Source organism: Bison bison, unplaced genomic scaffold (genome assembly GCF_000754665.1).
Source record: "Bison bison bison isolate TAMUID 2011002044 unplaced genomic scaffold, Bison_UMD1.0 scf7180017864492, whole genome shotgun sequence".
Taxonomy (NCBI): Eukaryota; Metazoa; Chordata; class Mammalia; order Artiodactyla; family Bovidae; genus Bison; species Bison bison.
Window position 1 is genome coordinate 7,674,286 of NW_011495051.1, and position 16,829 is coordinate 7,691,114.

Consider the following 16,829-nt stretch of genomic DNA (forward strand, 5'->3'; position numbering starts at 1 on the left):
GAGAGAGAGGTGAAAACTGGGAGGAAAATGAGGGGGGAGGAGGAAGGGAAAGAGGAGGAGCGTGTGTTCTGGATTCTAAGGGAAGTGAACAGCTGTAGATGGGGTTCAGCAGCAAGTAGTGAGACCCGATGGCATTTTGAGGCAGTGACTCTGCCCAGGCAAGGGACAGGAACACGGAGGCACAGACCTGTGGTGGCGATGTTAACCCAGCAGGACTCTCGCTCTCTGCAGAGGGATTCGGGAGAAAGTGATGACTTGTCTTAGGCAGGAGGCTCCTTCCAGGTAGCCCTGGCCCTAAACTTGATCCTTCCTCCCCACCCACCTCCTCCCTCGCCCACACCGAAACCCCTCAGATGGAAATATCTTGCAGGAGCCCCACTGGGGCTACTCTGCCACCAGGCAGCAAGGTGTTTGCCCCTCTCTCCAAGAGGAGAAACCGAGGCTGGGGCCAGTATATATTCTGACGCCCAAGAACCAGGGCCACTGTCTACAGGCTACACACTGGGGGCTGCATGACGCGAGGGCACACCCACCCGCCTCCCCCTCACTATGGGTTTCTAGAATGATTGCTTAACACATTTTGGCAACTGGCAATAAAAGAATGCGAGGAAGGCTTAGTCTCCTCATCTGTTAAAAGGGGTCATTCATAGAGCCTACTTCCAGGGCTGATGCGAGGATAATGTGAACTCAAGGTCCAGAGTGCCCAGCACAGCATGGAGTACAGTGTGGAGCACACCTTAAGCGCTTCCTGCTGCTGCTGCTGCTGCTAAGTCGCTTCAGTAGTGTCCGACTCTGTGCAACCCCATAGACGGCAGCCCACCAAGCTCCCCGGTCCCTGGGATTCTCCAGGCAAGAACACTGGAGTGGGTTGCCATTTCCTTCTCCAGTGCATGAAAGTGAAAAGTCAAAGTGAAGTCGCTCAGTCCTGCCCGACTCTTAGCGACCCCATGGACTGCAGCCTACCAGGCTCCTCTGCCCACGGGATTTTCCAGGCAAGAGTACTAGAGTGGGGTGCCATAGTAGCACCTATTTTTATTAACCCACCCATTGACCAGAGGGTGCTGTTTGAGATGGAGCCCTGTAGTACCCATCTGCCCCTAGAACCCGGCCAGCTCTTCAATGCCCATCAGAAACTCCTGCCTTGGGACTGAAATTTTTCCCCAAAAAACTACCCTCTGAGGGTCTCCAGGGATGTTCTCACCGTCTCTTGTTCAAGTTTTTTACTTTAACTGGGAACAAACAAACAAAAAGCATTTGTTAGATTTTGGTCGTGGTTACAAAAAGCTAAGAAACCAACAAGGCGTCTTGTACGTTTGCCACCCAGCCTTGCCTTCTCCCCTGGCAAATTTCCCTCTCAACGGGGGAGTTACTGAAGACACTTTTCCCTCCCAATTACATGAGTAATGTATGTTGGTAAAAACTTCAAGCAAGGTACAAAAATGTAAAAAAATTATTTTTAAATACTGATTTCAGCGGGTGCCAGAGGCTGGGGGAGGGGGAACAGGGGTTGGTATTTATGGGGACAGAGTTACAGTTTAGGAAGATGAAGAGATGGATGGTGGTGATGGTTGTAGAGCAGTAGAAGTTAAAATTTAAAAACTAAACCTTTAAAAAAAAAAGGAATTCCCCAGCGGTTCACTTTCATTGCCAGGTGCTCAGGTTTGACCCCTGGTTGGGGAACTAAGATCCCACGAGCCCCATGGCATGGCCAAAAATATTCAAAAATAAATAATAAAAAGTAAATTAAAAAAAGAGTTAAATGGCAAATTTTACATCATGTATATTTTACCATATATATATGAATTTCCCCTGCCCACCACCACCATTGAAATTCCGAAAGGTTCTTCAGTGCTAAGTGTTTAGAGTAAGAACTCCCAATTGTGTGCCTCTGTGCTCCTAAAAATGGATGTGAGTTGGAGTGGATTTTAATGGATTTGCAAGTTCCGGTGAGCCACGCTTTCTCTGCCTGCTGTTACCTTTCCTGATGATCAGGGCAATGATCACCAGTCCAGCGAGGAGGAGAGCGGCTCCAGCCAGGCTCAAGGAGAGTGCCAGGATCCAGGTGGGCACTAGAGGAAGATGGGGAAAAAAGAGATTGGGTAGGCCATGGAATTGTGGGGGTGCAGGGAGAAAGTGGGACTCCTGGCATACATCTGGGCTACCTTTAGAGAGTCAGCCCTCCCCCTATACCCCAGAAACATTTGGTTTAGGTATAGCTAGACCTTGGGGATCTAGCAACTCTGTCTGTCCAGTTAGTATATTCCCTACCCCTGGCTAACCTAATTGGTTCAGGGAGTGGCATGTTGTCCAAGTTGAGCCAATGAAACTAATTTCTGGACTTTGCTAGATTACTGGGAAGAGAGGTTTATTTCTCAGGCCAGCATTGCAAAACCAGCAGGATATACATCTGGAGCTCCAAGGTATACAATTCTGACATGAGAGCGAGAGCCTGCCTAAGAATAAGACACAGAAGAAAGCAGAGCTGAGAAGTGGCACATGATTCCTGACACCGTTGAGCACCTGAATCCAGCCATGATGGAAATCAGTGCCATGAACAAATTTCAGTTCAGTAAACCAACAAATCCCCTTTTGTTGCTGAAGCCAATTTGAGTCCAGTTTTCAGTTACTTGTGGTCTGAAGAGTCTTGCTGGCTGGGTAACGGGGTCAGACAACACCCATTCCCAGCCACATGGTGGACTCTGAGGCCCACACAGAGGTAGCCACAGAAGCATGAATCCCCAGCTCCAGAGTTTATGTCTCTGCAAGAGATCTGGCTGCCCCTCCCTGGAGAGAGGCAAGGAATCTCTCAGGAGAGCCAGGAGGAGATGCCCGGACCCTGGTACAGGTCAGGAATTAGCCAGGAGGGGAGGAGAGGCGCTCACTTGGGTATTCTCAGTGTTAGCCCTTGTTCATTCTTTCATCTGGGGCAGGAGAGCTGTTACCGCCCTACTCTGAGACCACAGGACCAAGGTGAGAGAAGGGGGCCTTTGATAGTGGAACTTGAGGCCGGGGAAGGACACAGAGAGTGTTCTGTCATCACAACCTGTGGGCCTCTGCTGGCTACAGCCTTCTCTCTGCAGCAGGAAAGTTCTGACTGTTGGTGACGCAGGGAGTCTACCCCGAGGCTCCTCCCTCTCTCCCTCCCCTCCCTCCTCCTCCTTGATCCAAAGACCAGGCCCAGCCCCCACTCCTGGAAAGACCAGAGGAAGACATCTTCACTCCCAGGGCTTCAGTCGCACTCAGACAAAAACTCCGAGTCCGTGCTGCAGCCAAAGGCCCTGCATGATCCTCCTTGCCTCCCCCTGCTCTCATCTCCCAGCCACTTTCCCCTTGCTTGCTATGCTTCAGTCATATGGGGCACCTCCACGCCCCTCAAACACACCAGGCACGCTCCAGCCTCAGGGCCTTTGCACAGTCAGCTTCCTCTGCCTGCAACCGTCCTGCCCCAGACAGCCATGTGGCTGGCTCCTCATCCTTCAGGCTCAAACATCACCTCCTCAGAAAGACCTTCCCTGATCACTCTCCTCTCTGTTTAAAATGACACGCGTGGGAATTCCCTGGTGGTCCAGTGGTTAGGACCCTAGCACTTTCACTGCAAGGGTCTGGGTTCCCTATCTGGTTGGGGAATTAAGATTCTGCAAGCCACATGGCACAACCCCAAAAAAAAAAAAAAAGATGCCCTTCACCAGGCTGTTGTTTCATTCCTATCACTTCCCTTGTCCCCTACTAGCTGACTGAATATTTACAAAACTCCTTATTTATCATCTGATGTCCATTGCCACCCCCTCGTAATGTGCAAGAGGGCAGGGACTTTTGTTTCATTCGCTGCTGAGCCTGCAATGCCAAGGGCGGTGCCTGGTGCATAGCAGGTGCTCATAAATACTGTGGCCAGTAAGGAAAGGGCTGCTAACGTCTGGACTTCAGAGGCCGGTGGAACTCCAGCTCTGCTGCCTGCTGGCTGAGTGACCTGTGCCAGCCTCTTCAGCTCTTGTGCCTCAGTTTCCTTATCTGGAAAATGGGAAGAATGACTGTACCCATTGCATATGGTGAAAGTGAAGTCGCTCAGTCGTGTCCAACTCTTTGCGACCCTGTGGACTGTGGCCTACCAGGCTCCTGCATCCACGGAGGAAAAGAAACTCCTGGCAAGTTGGAAGAGTGATGACTCCCAGGAGGAGAGAAGAGTGTCTACAAAGGTTTGGCCATGAAAAGATGGAGCCTAGGCAGTGAGGGCCGATGGGAGGGACTTACCTGGGAAGGAGACATGCACAGGCTCACTGAGGTTTGACAGCTGGGGTTGCCTATTCTCGCCAAGTACGCTATACTGGCAGCAGAACGGTCCCCCTCGAACCTCCCTGCTGCCACCACTCAGGTTGAAGATGACCCTGAGCTGGTCCTTGGGGGCTTTCAGGAGCTCCACCACCTCCCCATCTTGATACAGCGTGAAATTCGCCCCTGGGAAACCCCTGGGGGCCATGCACGAGATGTGGATGGGGTCCTCTTTACTGCTGGGGTGTGGGGGCACCAGCATGATGGATGGCGCCGGGATCGCCAAGGAGCCTGCGAAGCAAGATAGGGGAGGTTAGGTGCGGGGGTGGTTAGAGCAGAGGTCAGCCTGGCTGTGTAGCCTTGGGCAAATGGCTCACCCTCTCTGGGCCTTGGTTTTTATGTACAACTGGAGGCTAGTTGTCCTTGTGAGTGCATGCTGTCGCTTCAGTCATGTCTGACTCTTTGTGACCCTAGGGACCGTAGCCTGCCAGACTTCTCTCTCCATGGGGTTCTCTAGGCAAGAATACTGGGGTGGGTTGCCATGCCCTGCTCAACGGGATCTTCCTGACCCAGGGATTGAACCTGTGTCTCCTGCATTGGCAGGCAGGTTCTTTACCACTAGCGCCACCTGGGAAGCCCCTAGTTGTCCCTATCCTACTGCTATGTTGAGAGGATCAAGCGCCCAGCACATGGTGAGAGGTCATGTTGTTGGAGTCATTTTATTATAATAGCCGTGGATGTTGCACAGCATCACAGTTACACTCGTATTACTTCTATCAACAGCACTGACCATGTTTAGGCCCTGTTTAGGCTCTGAGGACAGAGCAGTGGATGAGACAGACGGACAGACAGATGAACAGACAAGACATGCCTGCTGGGGGAGCTGACATTCTCAAGGAGACGAGGGTGATGGGGTAGCCAGAGAGGACTTCCCTGAAGACACAGCATGGAAGAGCTGGGAGCGAGCATTCTAGGCAGAGGGACCATCTCAGGCAAAGGCTGGAGGCTGGAAGGGGTGTGGAGTGCTCAAGGAGTCTGGGTGGCAGGAGGTGGGGGTGATCGAGGGGAGAAGGGGAGGGCAGAGTGATTCTGTCTTGTTTCCCAGGCTGTGATGAGGGATACGATTTCAGGGCACGGCTTCCTGCAGGAGGGACCAGTGTCTCCCCAGTGGCCCCAGGTTCCCGCGTGGAGTGTCTGGCTCAGGTGAGGTCAACACAAGCCTTTCCTTATCCAGCTTTCCTCTCACCCTCTCCGACCTACCAGTAGATCCTCCTGCTGCCCCAGTCCCGGGGGTAGAAACCTGCAGAGGCCAAGCAGGGCTGAGTCATGGGGTGTGGGCACTGCTGTCTCCAGTGGGGTGGCATTTCTAATACCTGTGATGTGGGGGGTACTGAGACCCCACAAGAGACGTCCGTGCTCCGCGTGCCCCCCGGCACCTTGGCCAAGGCTCTAGGGCAAATCTGTCAGGGCTCAGCCTCTCCAGCTCCTGCTCGTGTGCATGCACCCCTCCCCGCCGCCCCCCAGCAGAGACAAGGTGGTGGATGGAGGGAGCGGAACAGGGTGAGGGGTGGCGCAGGGGCATCAGCTCACCGGCTGCAAACAGCAAGACAATCCAGGGCATCTCTCCTCCTGCGTTTGGTCAGGAAATCTGGCGGAGGCTAGGGTGGCCCACGGCTCGCTGCCAGCTCCTCCTGTGAGGCCAGAGCAGGGAAAGGAGAACCAGGGCTGATTTGAGCCGAGTGTTTCCTCACTGGCAGGAAATTGCACACACACACACTGGGCACCGAAAGGGACTCTCTCCCCTCCCCACCCCTTCCACAGACGCACACCAGAGCGTGGCACCTCACTGCTCCTTGGGGGCCCAGGTTCGGCAGATGGAAGGAAAAGGTGGATGAAAAAAAAAAAAAGAAAAGGTGGATGAGATGGTCCAGTATGTGTGTGTGTGTGTGTGTGTGTGTGTGTTTATTTTTTCCTAACGGCATGAGGAAGTGCAGGGAACGTGGGTTGTATGGGAAACCCAGGCCCAAGTCACAAAAGGTGGCCCAACATGTGCCCAGAAGTTGAAACGTGTAGGGTGGAAGTTGGTAGGGCATGATGATTAGGGCTTGGCCTCTGTGACCTCAGGCAAGGGACAGTCCTTCCTGGCCTTCCTGGCAAGTCCTCCGCTTGCCGCCTGGAAGAACGGGGCTAAGAGTAGCAGACAGTAGCTCCAAAGAATTTATGAGACAAAATGTTTCGGTTCATGGAGTGTGAGTGTTCATAGGGTGAGGCCACACAAGCTCCTGTGTCTCAGGAGCTTCACCAGTCAGGTGAAAGCAAACATCAGCTCCAGAATGGAAGAAATGACATTGTTTGCAGCGTAAATTGCCTCCTATTGATAGCCAGGAAATTTCCAAACGTCTGTCTTACCAACCTTGGTTTCTAAACATTTCTGGTCAAGTCTACCAGGCCCACCTGGAAGTTTACACCCAGGAAGGATGCAAGTGTGTAGTTGCCAACGTTAAAAAGGATAATTAGAGTGGACTTTTTTCTTTAGATACACAAATCTGACTTCAACCTCAGGACCTTTGCATGTATGCCACCATCCCTGCGTGGAACACAATTCTGTCAACCTGGTCTAATCCCACTTCTCCTTCAGGTCTTAGAGGGTTTTTTTGGCTGTGCTGGGTCTTTGTTGCTGCACAGGCTTTCTCTAGTCGCAGCGAGTGAGAGCTACTCTCTAGTTCTGGTGTGCAAGCTTCTTCCTATGGGGGTTTCTCTTGTGGAGCACAGGTTCTAGGGCATTTGGGCTTCCATAGTTGTGGTGCACAGGCTTAATTGCTCTGCAGCATTTGGGATTTTTCCAGACCAAGGATTGAACCTGTGCTCCTTGTATTGGCAGGCAGTTTCTTAACCACTGGACCACCAGGGAAGTCCATGTCTCAAGTTTAAATGCTAATTTTTAAGGAAATCTTCCCAGATCCCTCTGAGCTTAGAAAAATCCCCTTTCTGAATTCCAGTATAGTACCTTGTAATTTTCTTTGATTGCAACTAGCATGCGTGTATTTTCGTTTGTCCATTTCATCTACAATATCAAACTCATCACTATAAACCTGTTTAAATTTCCTCGTTTGCTTTTTAATGTCTGTAGGATTTGTAGTGATGTCTCCTTTTTGATCCCTAATAATAGTAATTTGTGCTTTCTTTCTCTTTTTTTTCCCCTTGATTAGTCTCGCTGGGGGTTATTCAGTTTTTTAATCTTTTTCCAAGTATCAACTTTTGACTTTGTTGTTTTTCCCTATTTTCAGTTTTCTATTTCATTGCTTCGTGGTCTTATCTTTTTTATTGTTTCTTCCAGTTACCATATGCTTAACTGGCACTTCTTTTCCTAACTTCTTTATTTATTTTTGGTTGCACTGTTTTTGTTGCTGCTTGCCAGCTTCCCCTAGTTGTGGCGACTGGGGGGCTACTCTTGGTTGCAGTGAGAGGGCTTCTCACTGTGGTGGCTTCTCTTGTTGCAGAGCATGGGATCTAGGTGCATGTGCTTCAGTAGTTGTGGCTCCTAGACTCCAGAGCACTGGCTCAGTACTTGCGGCACATGGGCTTAGTTGTACAGGCATGTGGAATCTTCCCAGACCAGGGATTGAACTGGTGTCCCCTGCATTGACAGATTCTTATCCACTGTACCACCAGGGAAGTCCGATACTTTTTTCAGTGGCCCAGTATATATCTGCATACAATGTGCACTCAAAATGAAAATACACTTTGCAGTTGCTTGGTGTAATATTCTGTAAATATCAACTAGATTAGGTCAGCATGGTTCATAGAACATGCTTGAGCTTACTGAATTCATCCAGATATCTTCCTCCAGAGTACAGAGACGGAGCCTGTGGTATCTCTTGCAGTTTCCCAATGCCTACATCAGTGCTTGGCACACAGTGAACAATAAATATTTTGGGCTTGTCTGACTTGAAAGCCAACACACATTCCCTCAGTCTATTTTTGTGGCTCTTTACTGGGTGTGTATGAGACAAGAGTTGGGAGAGATACTTGGTTTATTTATGCCACCAGCTGATTACTGAGTGTCACCAGGGCTCAGAACCATGCTGGGTACCAGGGGTGCCATGATGAATGAAACAGCTCCTGCACTTGGGAGCTCAGAGTTCAGTGAGTCAGACAAGCAGACAGTGACAGTCCGTTTGGTGAAGTGCTATGTTGGAGTTGTCACTGAGGAAGGTTCTTCACTTAGCTTCAGGAAGTTCAAGGAAGGCTTCTGGGAGGAGGTGACATCTGACGCCGAAAGCCTGAGAAGGAGAGGAAAGGAGGGCATTGTAGGTAGAGGGGATAGGGTCTTGGATGTAAGTGAAGACTTCGTCCTGGGAGCATCTAATGTGATGCAGGGATCTATAACCTGGAATTTTGAATTCAGTAACACAGATACACATACCTGTATTGGTCAGCTGTCACACAGATCATGCTCTTAAGGAGACAGAACTGAGGAGTCATGAACAGGGTGAAAGGGGAGCAATGAGGGACGGTGACTTCCTACGGTCACTGTTAGCAGCCAGGCCTGAAGTTGCTGGAGGGGGAGTGGTCCTGGAACTTGGAGAGAGCTAGGGTTACGGGCTTTTGTTGAAAGATGCAGACAAAAAAGATAGGAACCAGGGGATAGATACCTAGACCTTCCTTTCCTGAAGCCTTTAGATATCCTGCCAGGGCCAAACTCAACTGGAAAGCAGAGGAAAAGGCAGCCACATTGATCCAGGATGGAGATATCAGCCCCCTAGCCCCTCCACCCCCGCTGTGAAGCAGTACAGAGTATGGTGGAGAACGGTTCTGGTGGGGAAAACAAAACACACTGCCCAGCACACGCTCTTGTAATCTTTTGATTGTAATTTCAAGGGAATCCCTGACCTCCAGAAGCCAGTCGGCCAACTCCCCACGGTCATAAGAACCCTCGGCTAAGATTCTGGGCCAACATTACAAAGGAAAGAGGGGCCTTGTATGAGGGGCTGGTCTGCCCAAGATTCCCATCTCTTCTCTGGCTACTCCTCCCACCCACCCAACCTTCATCCCCTTTCTGCCCCTTGAACTCTGAGTGCCTTTGATGTCAGAGAACTGTTTTTTTCTGCTTTCTTCTTCTCCATACTACTTCAAATCTGAAATTCAATGCCACCTCCTTGGGGAAGCTCTCCCCAACTCCACCTAGCTGAAATAAGTCACCTTACCTACCCACCTAGCATTGACTTCTGAGCACCTCTGAGAACCTGAAATCAGTTAGTGGAGCAGCACTGGGATGACAGCTCCCAGGACATTGATAGTGTCTACTCAGTACATGTTGTTGAATACTGGGGGAGAGGGAGGATTTTACTTAATTGAGGGAAAATAAGAATCACCCACTCGTCCCAGCCAACAGTGAAAAAGGTGGGGTTGGTAGCTCTATAGGCCTGTATCTCATCCAAAACATCAACAAATTGAGGAAAAATGGTAAGAATCAATTTTATCTGAATGCGGGAAAACAGCTAAACATTTATGTCAACCAAGGAAATGCAAATCAAGAAGAGGCAACTTGAACGTGGCAGGAAAGCTTTGTGGTGTTTTCCATACCCTTCCTCATCTCCTTGGCCAGCACAGTGGAGGATCTGAAGATAGCCACCTGTGTCCCCAGCATGGGGCCCCGGTTCCATTTCTGAGGGAGCAGAACAGCCCTCATTCTCACACTATTGTGTGTGTGTGTTCTAACATGTCTGGGGGTAACCTGAGGGACTGACTCAGTGTGCTTTAACTCAGAATGTATTTCTAGAAAACACTATAAGGTAAAGGAACAACTCACAGCTCTCTGCTGTACAAGATTACAATGGCAGACAATAACATACATGGCAAAAGCTGGGAGGAAAAGCTGGGGTGAGTTTCTTTGGGTAATTAAGGCACTCAAAAGCACCCATATATACTGGGGAATTTAGGGAGCAGTGTGCATACCCAGGGCAGGACAGATGATCAGGAAAGACTTAAGAAGACCTTACTCTTTCATCTCTGGTCAATTTCTAGGCTTGATGCAAATAGGAAGAGAAGGCTAAGGCAGAGTTATAAATACCCAGATGGAGTATTGATGTGCTACAGCAGAGTTTGGCAAAGAGCAGGAGAGGTTTTTCACTGTTTTCCTTTCTTCCTTTTTCATTCCATAATATATGAATATTATAACTCGACAATAACAACATCCAAGTTTTAAATGGACGAAAGACATGAACAGATATTTTTCCAAAGAAGATACACAAGTGAGCAATAAGCACATGAAAGGATGCTCAGTATCATTAAGAAAATGCAAATCAAAACCACTATGAGCTTTTAGAAGTTCCCTGGTGACCTAGTGGTTAGGATTCTGGGCTTTCCCTGTTGTGGCCAGGGTTCAGGGAACTGAGATCCTGTGGTCAGGGAACTGAGATCCTGCAAGCCATGTGGCATGACAAAACAAAACAAAACAAACCTACCTAGCCACTGAGCTTTCAGCGACTGTAAAATTGAGGAGATCCCAGCTAGGAGAAGGATGTTAGATCTCATTGTCCTCCCAGTCCTAAGACCTTCCCTTGATGCCCCTCAATAAAATGGACTCATCCTCAGAAAGGAAACAAACAAGCAAGCTACTATGAGATACCACTTCACATACATCAGAAGGAATATACTAACATTAAAATGGAATATAACAAATGTTGATGAGGATGTAGGAAAATTGGGATGGGACCCTTGTACATGGTTGGTGGGAATGTAAAATTGTGCAACTTTACTGTGGGAAAGTTTAGCAGTTTTTCAAACAGTTAAGCATAGAATTACCATATGACCCAGCAGCTTCACTCCCAGGTATATACCCCCAGAGAACTGAAGGCAGATACTCAAACAAATACATATACAAACAGGTTCCTAGAGGCACTATTCACAATAGCCAAATTTGGAAACAACCCAAGCATCCAATAGATGGAATGGAATACTACTCAGCTGTAAAAAAAGAAATAGTGATATGATGATAAACCTTAAAAACATTATGCTAAGAAAAACAAGCCAGACACTAATGGTCAAACATCCCATTTACATGAAATATCCAGAATTAGCAAACCCATGGAGGCAGATTGATCACCAGACTGGGGTGAGGAAAGAATGAGGAATAATTGCTGGATGGGTACAGGGATTCCTTCCTGATGAAAATGTTTTGGAAGTGAGTAGAAGTAATGGTTGCACAATATTATGAATATACTAAATGCCACTGAGTTGTTTACTTAAAATGGTTCTTTTTAATGTGAGTTTCCCCTTGTTAAAAAAGAATCCTTAACAAAAATTTATCACCCATTCTCCACAACTACTTCCAAATGTTCAAGTAGTAACTCTGAATGACAGAAAAACTTGGAACAGTAAGGAACACCCACATACCTTGCAGTGTCCCCCTGCCCTCCTCCTGCAAAAGGAATACCAACCATGACCATACATAAACTTTGACATTACAAAGTGTTACTTCCCCAAGCTCTCCAAATGTGTAGTTGACAGCCACAAGCTGTGTTCAAAGCATAATTGTCACCACCTGCCAACCTTTTCAGGCTATCTTGAACAACTCAACACTCCCAATCTGAACATTTTTTCTTATGTTTGGATGGAATTTCCACAGTCCGATTCTCCAATGACATCTTTCTTATCTGTTTGCTTAGGTTGCCTCCAAATTCTCTAAACCAGAATGAGAGATTAATTGGCGGTAGGCCCAAAGCAAGGCGATAAACGTGGAATATAAATTAATGTTTACTGAGGGCCTATGGATGCACCAAGCACTAAATAAACATCATCTTACTTAATCTTCACAATAGCCCAGTCAAGGACTAGATCATCCCGTGAGGCCCAGCAGTGTGATGCCTCAAGTAAAGCATGGGGCATGGTTTGAACTAGGCAATCTGCCTTGAAAGCCCACACTCTGCTTTTCTCTGCTGACGCTAAGCACCTGGGCTGTCGAGTTTGATACCCTTCGCGAGCAGGGTGAGGCCAGGCTCCCGAGCAAACAATATGTAAAAAATGCAGGGAGCTCACTATGGGCCAGGCCTCATCTCAATTATCATCACCTCCGATTTAGAAACAAGGAGACTGATAAAGCGACGGTTCTAAGGCGCCAAGGAATGAAACATTAGGCATCGGACCTGAGGCCAAGCTCTAGGACCAGAGACCGGCTAGAACCCACGTTAATAGAAGTCTCCACCCACCCTAGCTGAGCTTTTTTATACACGAGCCCTACGGGTCGCGTGCAAGCACACGCCCTGCTTCTATTTTCCACACCACCCAGACGGATTCGAACAACAGTAGTCACGCGCGGGGTACTTTGGGAAAACCGCAGGACCTAGCTGCCTCCACCACAGTTGTCTTAACTTTTGCCTGAAGAGGATGTACCATCGTGGTTTTATTTTTGTAATTTTCCCCACAGTTACTGAGGCTAGAAAAGAGGCTTTACAAAGAAAAATCTGTAGAAGATCGAGTGTTTTCAGGCGCATCAGGCATTCATTCAGGCAGCTAGGCTCTCGGGGGGTCCTTCACTCCTGGTTCCGCGGGCTTCGGATAACGGACAGAAGCGGCTGCCAATGAACTCCGCCGAATAGCATAGTGGACAGAGCTATTCCTTAAAGGAACCGCAACCGGTTAGCAGACCAGAGAGTGACCCGGATGATGGCGGCCGGCACGGCCTTAGGCTTGGCCCTGTGGCTACTACTGCCGCCAGTGGGCGTGGGAGGGGCAGGGCCCCCGCCGATCCAGGACGGCGAGTTCACGTTCCTGCTGCCTGCGGGGCGGAAGCAGTGTTTCTATCAGTCCGCGCCGGCCAACGCAAGCCTTGAGACTGAGTACCAGGTACAGGGTCCCGGGTTGGGGAGCGAGCTGAGGCACGGAGACGGGGCGTGGCCAAACCAGAGCATGCTTTGCATACATTGAAGAAGGGAAGCAGGAAGAGCCCTAGCGTAGGCGCACGAGGGCGGAGCCAGGGAGAGGGAGCCTGAGGGGCGGGGACAGCGCGTGGGAGCGGAAGGGGTGGGAATAGAAGGCGGGGCTAGAGTGGGGCAGCGGGGAGGCGGGGCCATCGGGAGAACGAGGGAGCCTGTCAGAAGGCAGGACCGTCGCGAGTGGGCGTGGTCAAAAGGATTGGCTCGATTGAGGGAGTTGGGAGGGAAGACCAGGATGCAGTACAAAAAAGGTGTGGTCAATCTGATAATTTCTCGGAGGTTGGGCTAAGTAAAGAAGGCTGGGCTCCGTCGTCTCATTTGGGGTATGGCCAAGTCGGGACGCGATCTCTAGGGGGGGCGTGGCCGTTTAAAAGAGGGCATCAACTCAGGGGCGGAGCCAAGGCAAGGGGCGCGCCAGAGGGACGGGAGTGGGGCAAGACTGGCTTGAAGGTGTAGGTGTCAGAACTCAGGTAGACCTCTGGGTGGTGGTCGGTATGGGTCTACGCGGGTCGGTCCAGCCCTGACGTTCTCTGGAAGGTGCCTTTGGCTTAGCCCTAGTCCTCTATCCTACTCTTACCTGCCCCCCAGGTGATCGGAGGTGCTGGGCTGGACGTGGATTTCAGTCTGGAGAGCCCTCAGGGAGTGCTGCTGGTCAGCGAGTCCCGCAAGGCAGACGGTGTGCACACGTGAGTTAAGTCCCGCTGGCTGTCTGGATTCAGTTACAGCCCTGCCCCTTGCCGGCGGCCTCGGGTTACCACCCTGCCTGCCTCGAAAAGTCCAGCCGGTCGGCCACTCAGGGTCATGTGTGTCTGTATGCCCAGGGTGGAGCCCACGGAGGCCGGGGACTACAAGCTGTGCTTTGACAACTCCTTCAGCACCATCTCGGAGAAGCTGGTGTTCTTTGAACTCATCTTTGACAGCCTGCAGGATGAGGAGGAGGTCGAGGGCTGGGCAGAGGCTGTGGAGCCTGAGGAGATTCTGGAAGTCAAGATGGAGGACATCAAGGTGCGCCCAGGAGAGCTGGGGCCACTCCTTCCAGATCTCTGGCATTGCTCCCTGCCCTCTCACCTTGGCAGGGGTCTGCCTGGGCCTGACCCCACCTTTCCTACATATTGGTGCCTGCGTGCTAAATTGCTTCAGTCCTATCATATCCAACTCTTTGTGACCCTGTGGACTGTAGCCCACCAGGCTCCTCTGTCCATGGGATTCTCCAGGCAAGAATACTGGAGTGGGTTACTGTGCCCTCCTCCAGGGGATCTTCCTGACCCAGGGATCGAACCCACTTCTCTTACATCTCCTGCACTGGCAGGCAGGTTCTTTACCACTAGCCCCACCTGGGAAGCCCCCTACATACTGGTACCCGCAACCTAATAACAGTAGAACATTTCTAGGTATAAACCTTTTTCTAAGGGCTTGAATAACTCATGAAGTCTCCACTGTATATGTAGGGAAGAATACTGGATTAGGTAGCCATTCCCTTCTCCAGGGGATCTTCCACACCAGGGATCGAACCCAGTTCTCCCACACTGCAGGCAGATTCTTTACCGTCTGAGCCACCAGGGAAGCTCCCTATATATGGGGAGTGTGCTCTAATTATCCCCCATTTTACAGTTGGGGAAACTGATGAACAGGATGGCTAAGTAATTCTCCTAAGGCCACACAGCCAGCAACAGAGCCAATATTTGAACCCAAGCAATCTGGCTTCACCTACTGCTTTTTATTAATTACTGGTTAGTATGCTCTTCATGCCTAATTGGGCATTCATTTCTTACAACCCTGAGGTTTAATTCGGAGGAGGAAACTGAGGCCCAGAGAGGTTGTTTACTTGTTCATGGTCACACAGCCAGTGAATGGCAGAGGGCTTGAGACTCAGGCAGCCTGGCCACCGAATCTGTGCTCTCAGCTCTCTGCCCCACAAACGAAGTCTCACTCCCATCCTGCAGGACAAATCCTTGCCTTTCCCCTCTCTGCCACAGGAGTCCATCGAGACCATGAGGATCCGGCTGGAGCGCAGCATCCAAGTGCTGACTCTGCTGCGAGCCTTTGAGGCACGTGACCGCAACCTGCAAGAAGGCAACCTGGAGCGGGTCAACTTCTGGTCGGCCGTGAATGTGGCCGTGCTGCTGCTGGTGGCCGTGCTGCAAGTCTGCACGCTCAAGCGCTTCTTTCAGGACAAGCGGCCTGTGCCTATGTAGCCTGTTGCCGTGGAAGAACAGGGGAGAGGAGGGGCAGCACGGCGCATGCATGTGAGACTTAGGGGCATCCTTCCCCAATTGTTTCCTACACAAGGGGAGGCTGTGTAGTTCCAGCCCTAAGGTGGGGCACCCACTGTGTCTCCACCCTTTCGGGCCTGGGTGGGGAGCACCGGCTGGCTTGCAGGTGTGGGTCCCTCCAGGAGGAAAGGCTCAGTGGCTGCACCTGTTTTCCTAGAAATGGTGCATGGGGGGCACTGCAGGGTTCAAAGGCAACCCTGGGGTTTTCTGGCCCTGCCTCTGTCCCCTACGGTAACGTGCCTTAGCCAGAGTCTTCCAGTCTGCACCAGCCCTGTGCAGTGCCGGACTAGGCCCAGGAAGCAAACTCCTTGTTCTCTTGCCACTGGCCCTCCAAGTCAGGTCCCGATAGGAGGGGGCTGACTGCTGCGGGATCCTCTGCCTGCCTGCCTTCTCCTGTGGCTCCACCCAAGGCCTGTGCTGCTACTGGGGGTGGCCTGCTGTGCCAGGAGCCAGGGGGAACAAGACTTGGCTGCAGTGTTCTTGCCAGAACAGTCACTTTTATTGACAGGAAGGGGCCTGGCCCCTCAGCCCAGCGGGGAGTGGGCTGGGTGTTGAGGTCTGGTTACAGAACTTGGGGAGCGGAGTCTGTAAGACCACCTGGCCCTCCTGCTCTTTGTGCAGGGGCCCCACATGGGGCCAAGGGATGGCCCAGCTCAAGCCTGCATGGGAGCCTCCTGGAACAAAGGGTGGTCTGGGCACCAGAGTCAATAAATTATGGTCAGAAAAAAAATCACAGTGCCTGGTGATTGGGGCTCAGGGACACCAGCCAGGACAGTCCTGCCCCCAAGAGGGCAGCCGGACGGGCGGGAGGGGTCTCCCACGAAGCTCAGAAGAAAGGCCGGGCAGGAGCTGATGGAGGTGGTCGCCTGGGCACAAGAGAAAAAATCAGAAAGCAAAGTTTAACTGTGACCCGGGCTAAGCCAGAAGGCCTGTGCCCCCAAGAGGGTGAAGGGGGAAGCCCTCAGGACTGTGGGGGTGAGGAGGAGCCTGACCGAGGCACAGTATAAGGTGGGCGGCCAAGATACCCTCTCCCTTCAGTAACTCGCACACCTGTCCCAGGTCCCCATCCTGGCCTGTTATCAGCACTGTGTTAGGGGCTCCAGCCAAGCATCTTGTGTGTGGGGATGGGGTGTGTGTGTGCAGGCTATGTCACTTCAGTCATGCCTGATTCTTTGCAACCCTATGGAACGTAGCCTGCCAGGCTCCTCTGTCCATGGGATTCTCCAGGCAAGGATACTGGAGTGGGTTGCCATGCCCTCCTCCAGGGGATCTTCCTGACCCAGGGATGGAACCGGTCTCTCTTAAGTCTCTGGCATTAGCAGGCAGGTTCTTTACCACCAGTGCCACCTGGGAA

The 16,829-nt window shown here is 51.0% G+C and overlaps 3 protein-coding genes across 3 annotated transcripts in view; 1 reads left to right on the forward strand and 2 right to left on the reverse strand.

Annotated features, from left to right (window-relative positions):
• Window positions 1-5,995, reverse strand: part of LOC104979813 (chromosome unknown open reading frame, human C19orf38) — a 10,660-nt gene extending 4,665 nt beyond the window's left edge. Inside the window, exons 1-5 of the mRNA XM_010828347.1 lie at window positions 5,857-5,995; window positions 4,249-4,557; window positions 1,977-2,069; window positions 1,202-1,229; window positions 188-225 (exon numbers count right to left, since the gene is read on the reverse strand). Coding sequence (XP_010826649.1) covers window positions 188-225; window positions 1,202-1,229; window positions 1,977-2,069; window positions 4,249-4,557; window positions 5,857-5,887 — 499 coding nt within the window. The 5' untranslated portion in view covers window positions 5,888-5,995. The remainder of the gene's footprint in view (window positions 1-187; window positions 226-1,201; window positions 1,230-1,976; window positions 2,070-4,248; window positions 4,558-5,856) is intronic.
• Window positions 5,996-12,646: 6,651 nt separating this feature from the next.
• Window positions 12,647-16,205, forward strand: TMED1 (transmembrane emp24 protein transport domain containing 1). The gene is made up of 4 exons (XM_010828348.1): window positions 12,647-13,113; window positions 13,791-13,888; window positions 14,024-14,207; window positions 15,179-16,205. The coding sequence occupies exons 1-4, from the start codon at window positions 12,931-12,933 to the stop codon at window positions 15,395-15,397; spliced, it is 684 nt and encodes a 227-aa protein (XP_010826650.1). The 5' UTR covers window positions 12,647-12,930; the 3' UTR covers window positions 15,398-16,205.
• DNM2 (dynamin 2) overlaps window positions 15,953-16,829 on the reverse strand; it is an 86,742-nt gene continuing 85,865 nt past the window's right edge. The window contains exon 21 of the mRNA XM_010828498.1: window positions 15,953-16,341. Within this exon, the coding sequence (XP_010826800.1) occupies window positions 16,302-16,341 (40 nt within the window). The 3' untranslated portion in view covers window positions 15,953-16,301. The remainder of the gene's footprint in view (window positions 16,342-16,829) is intronic.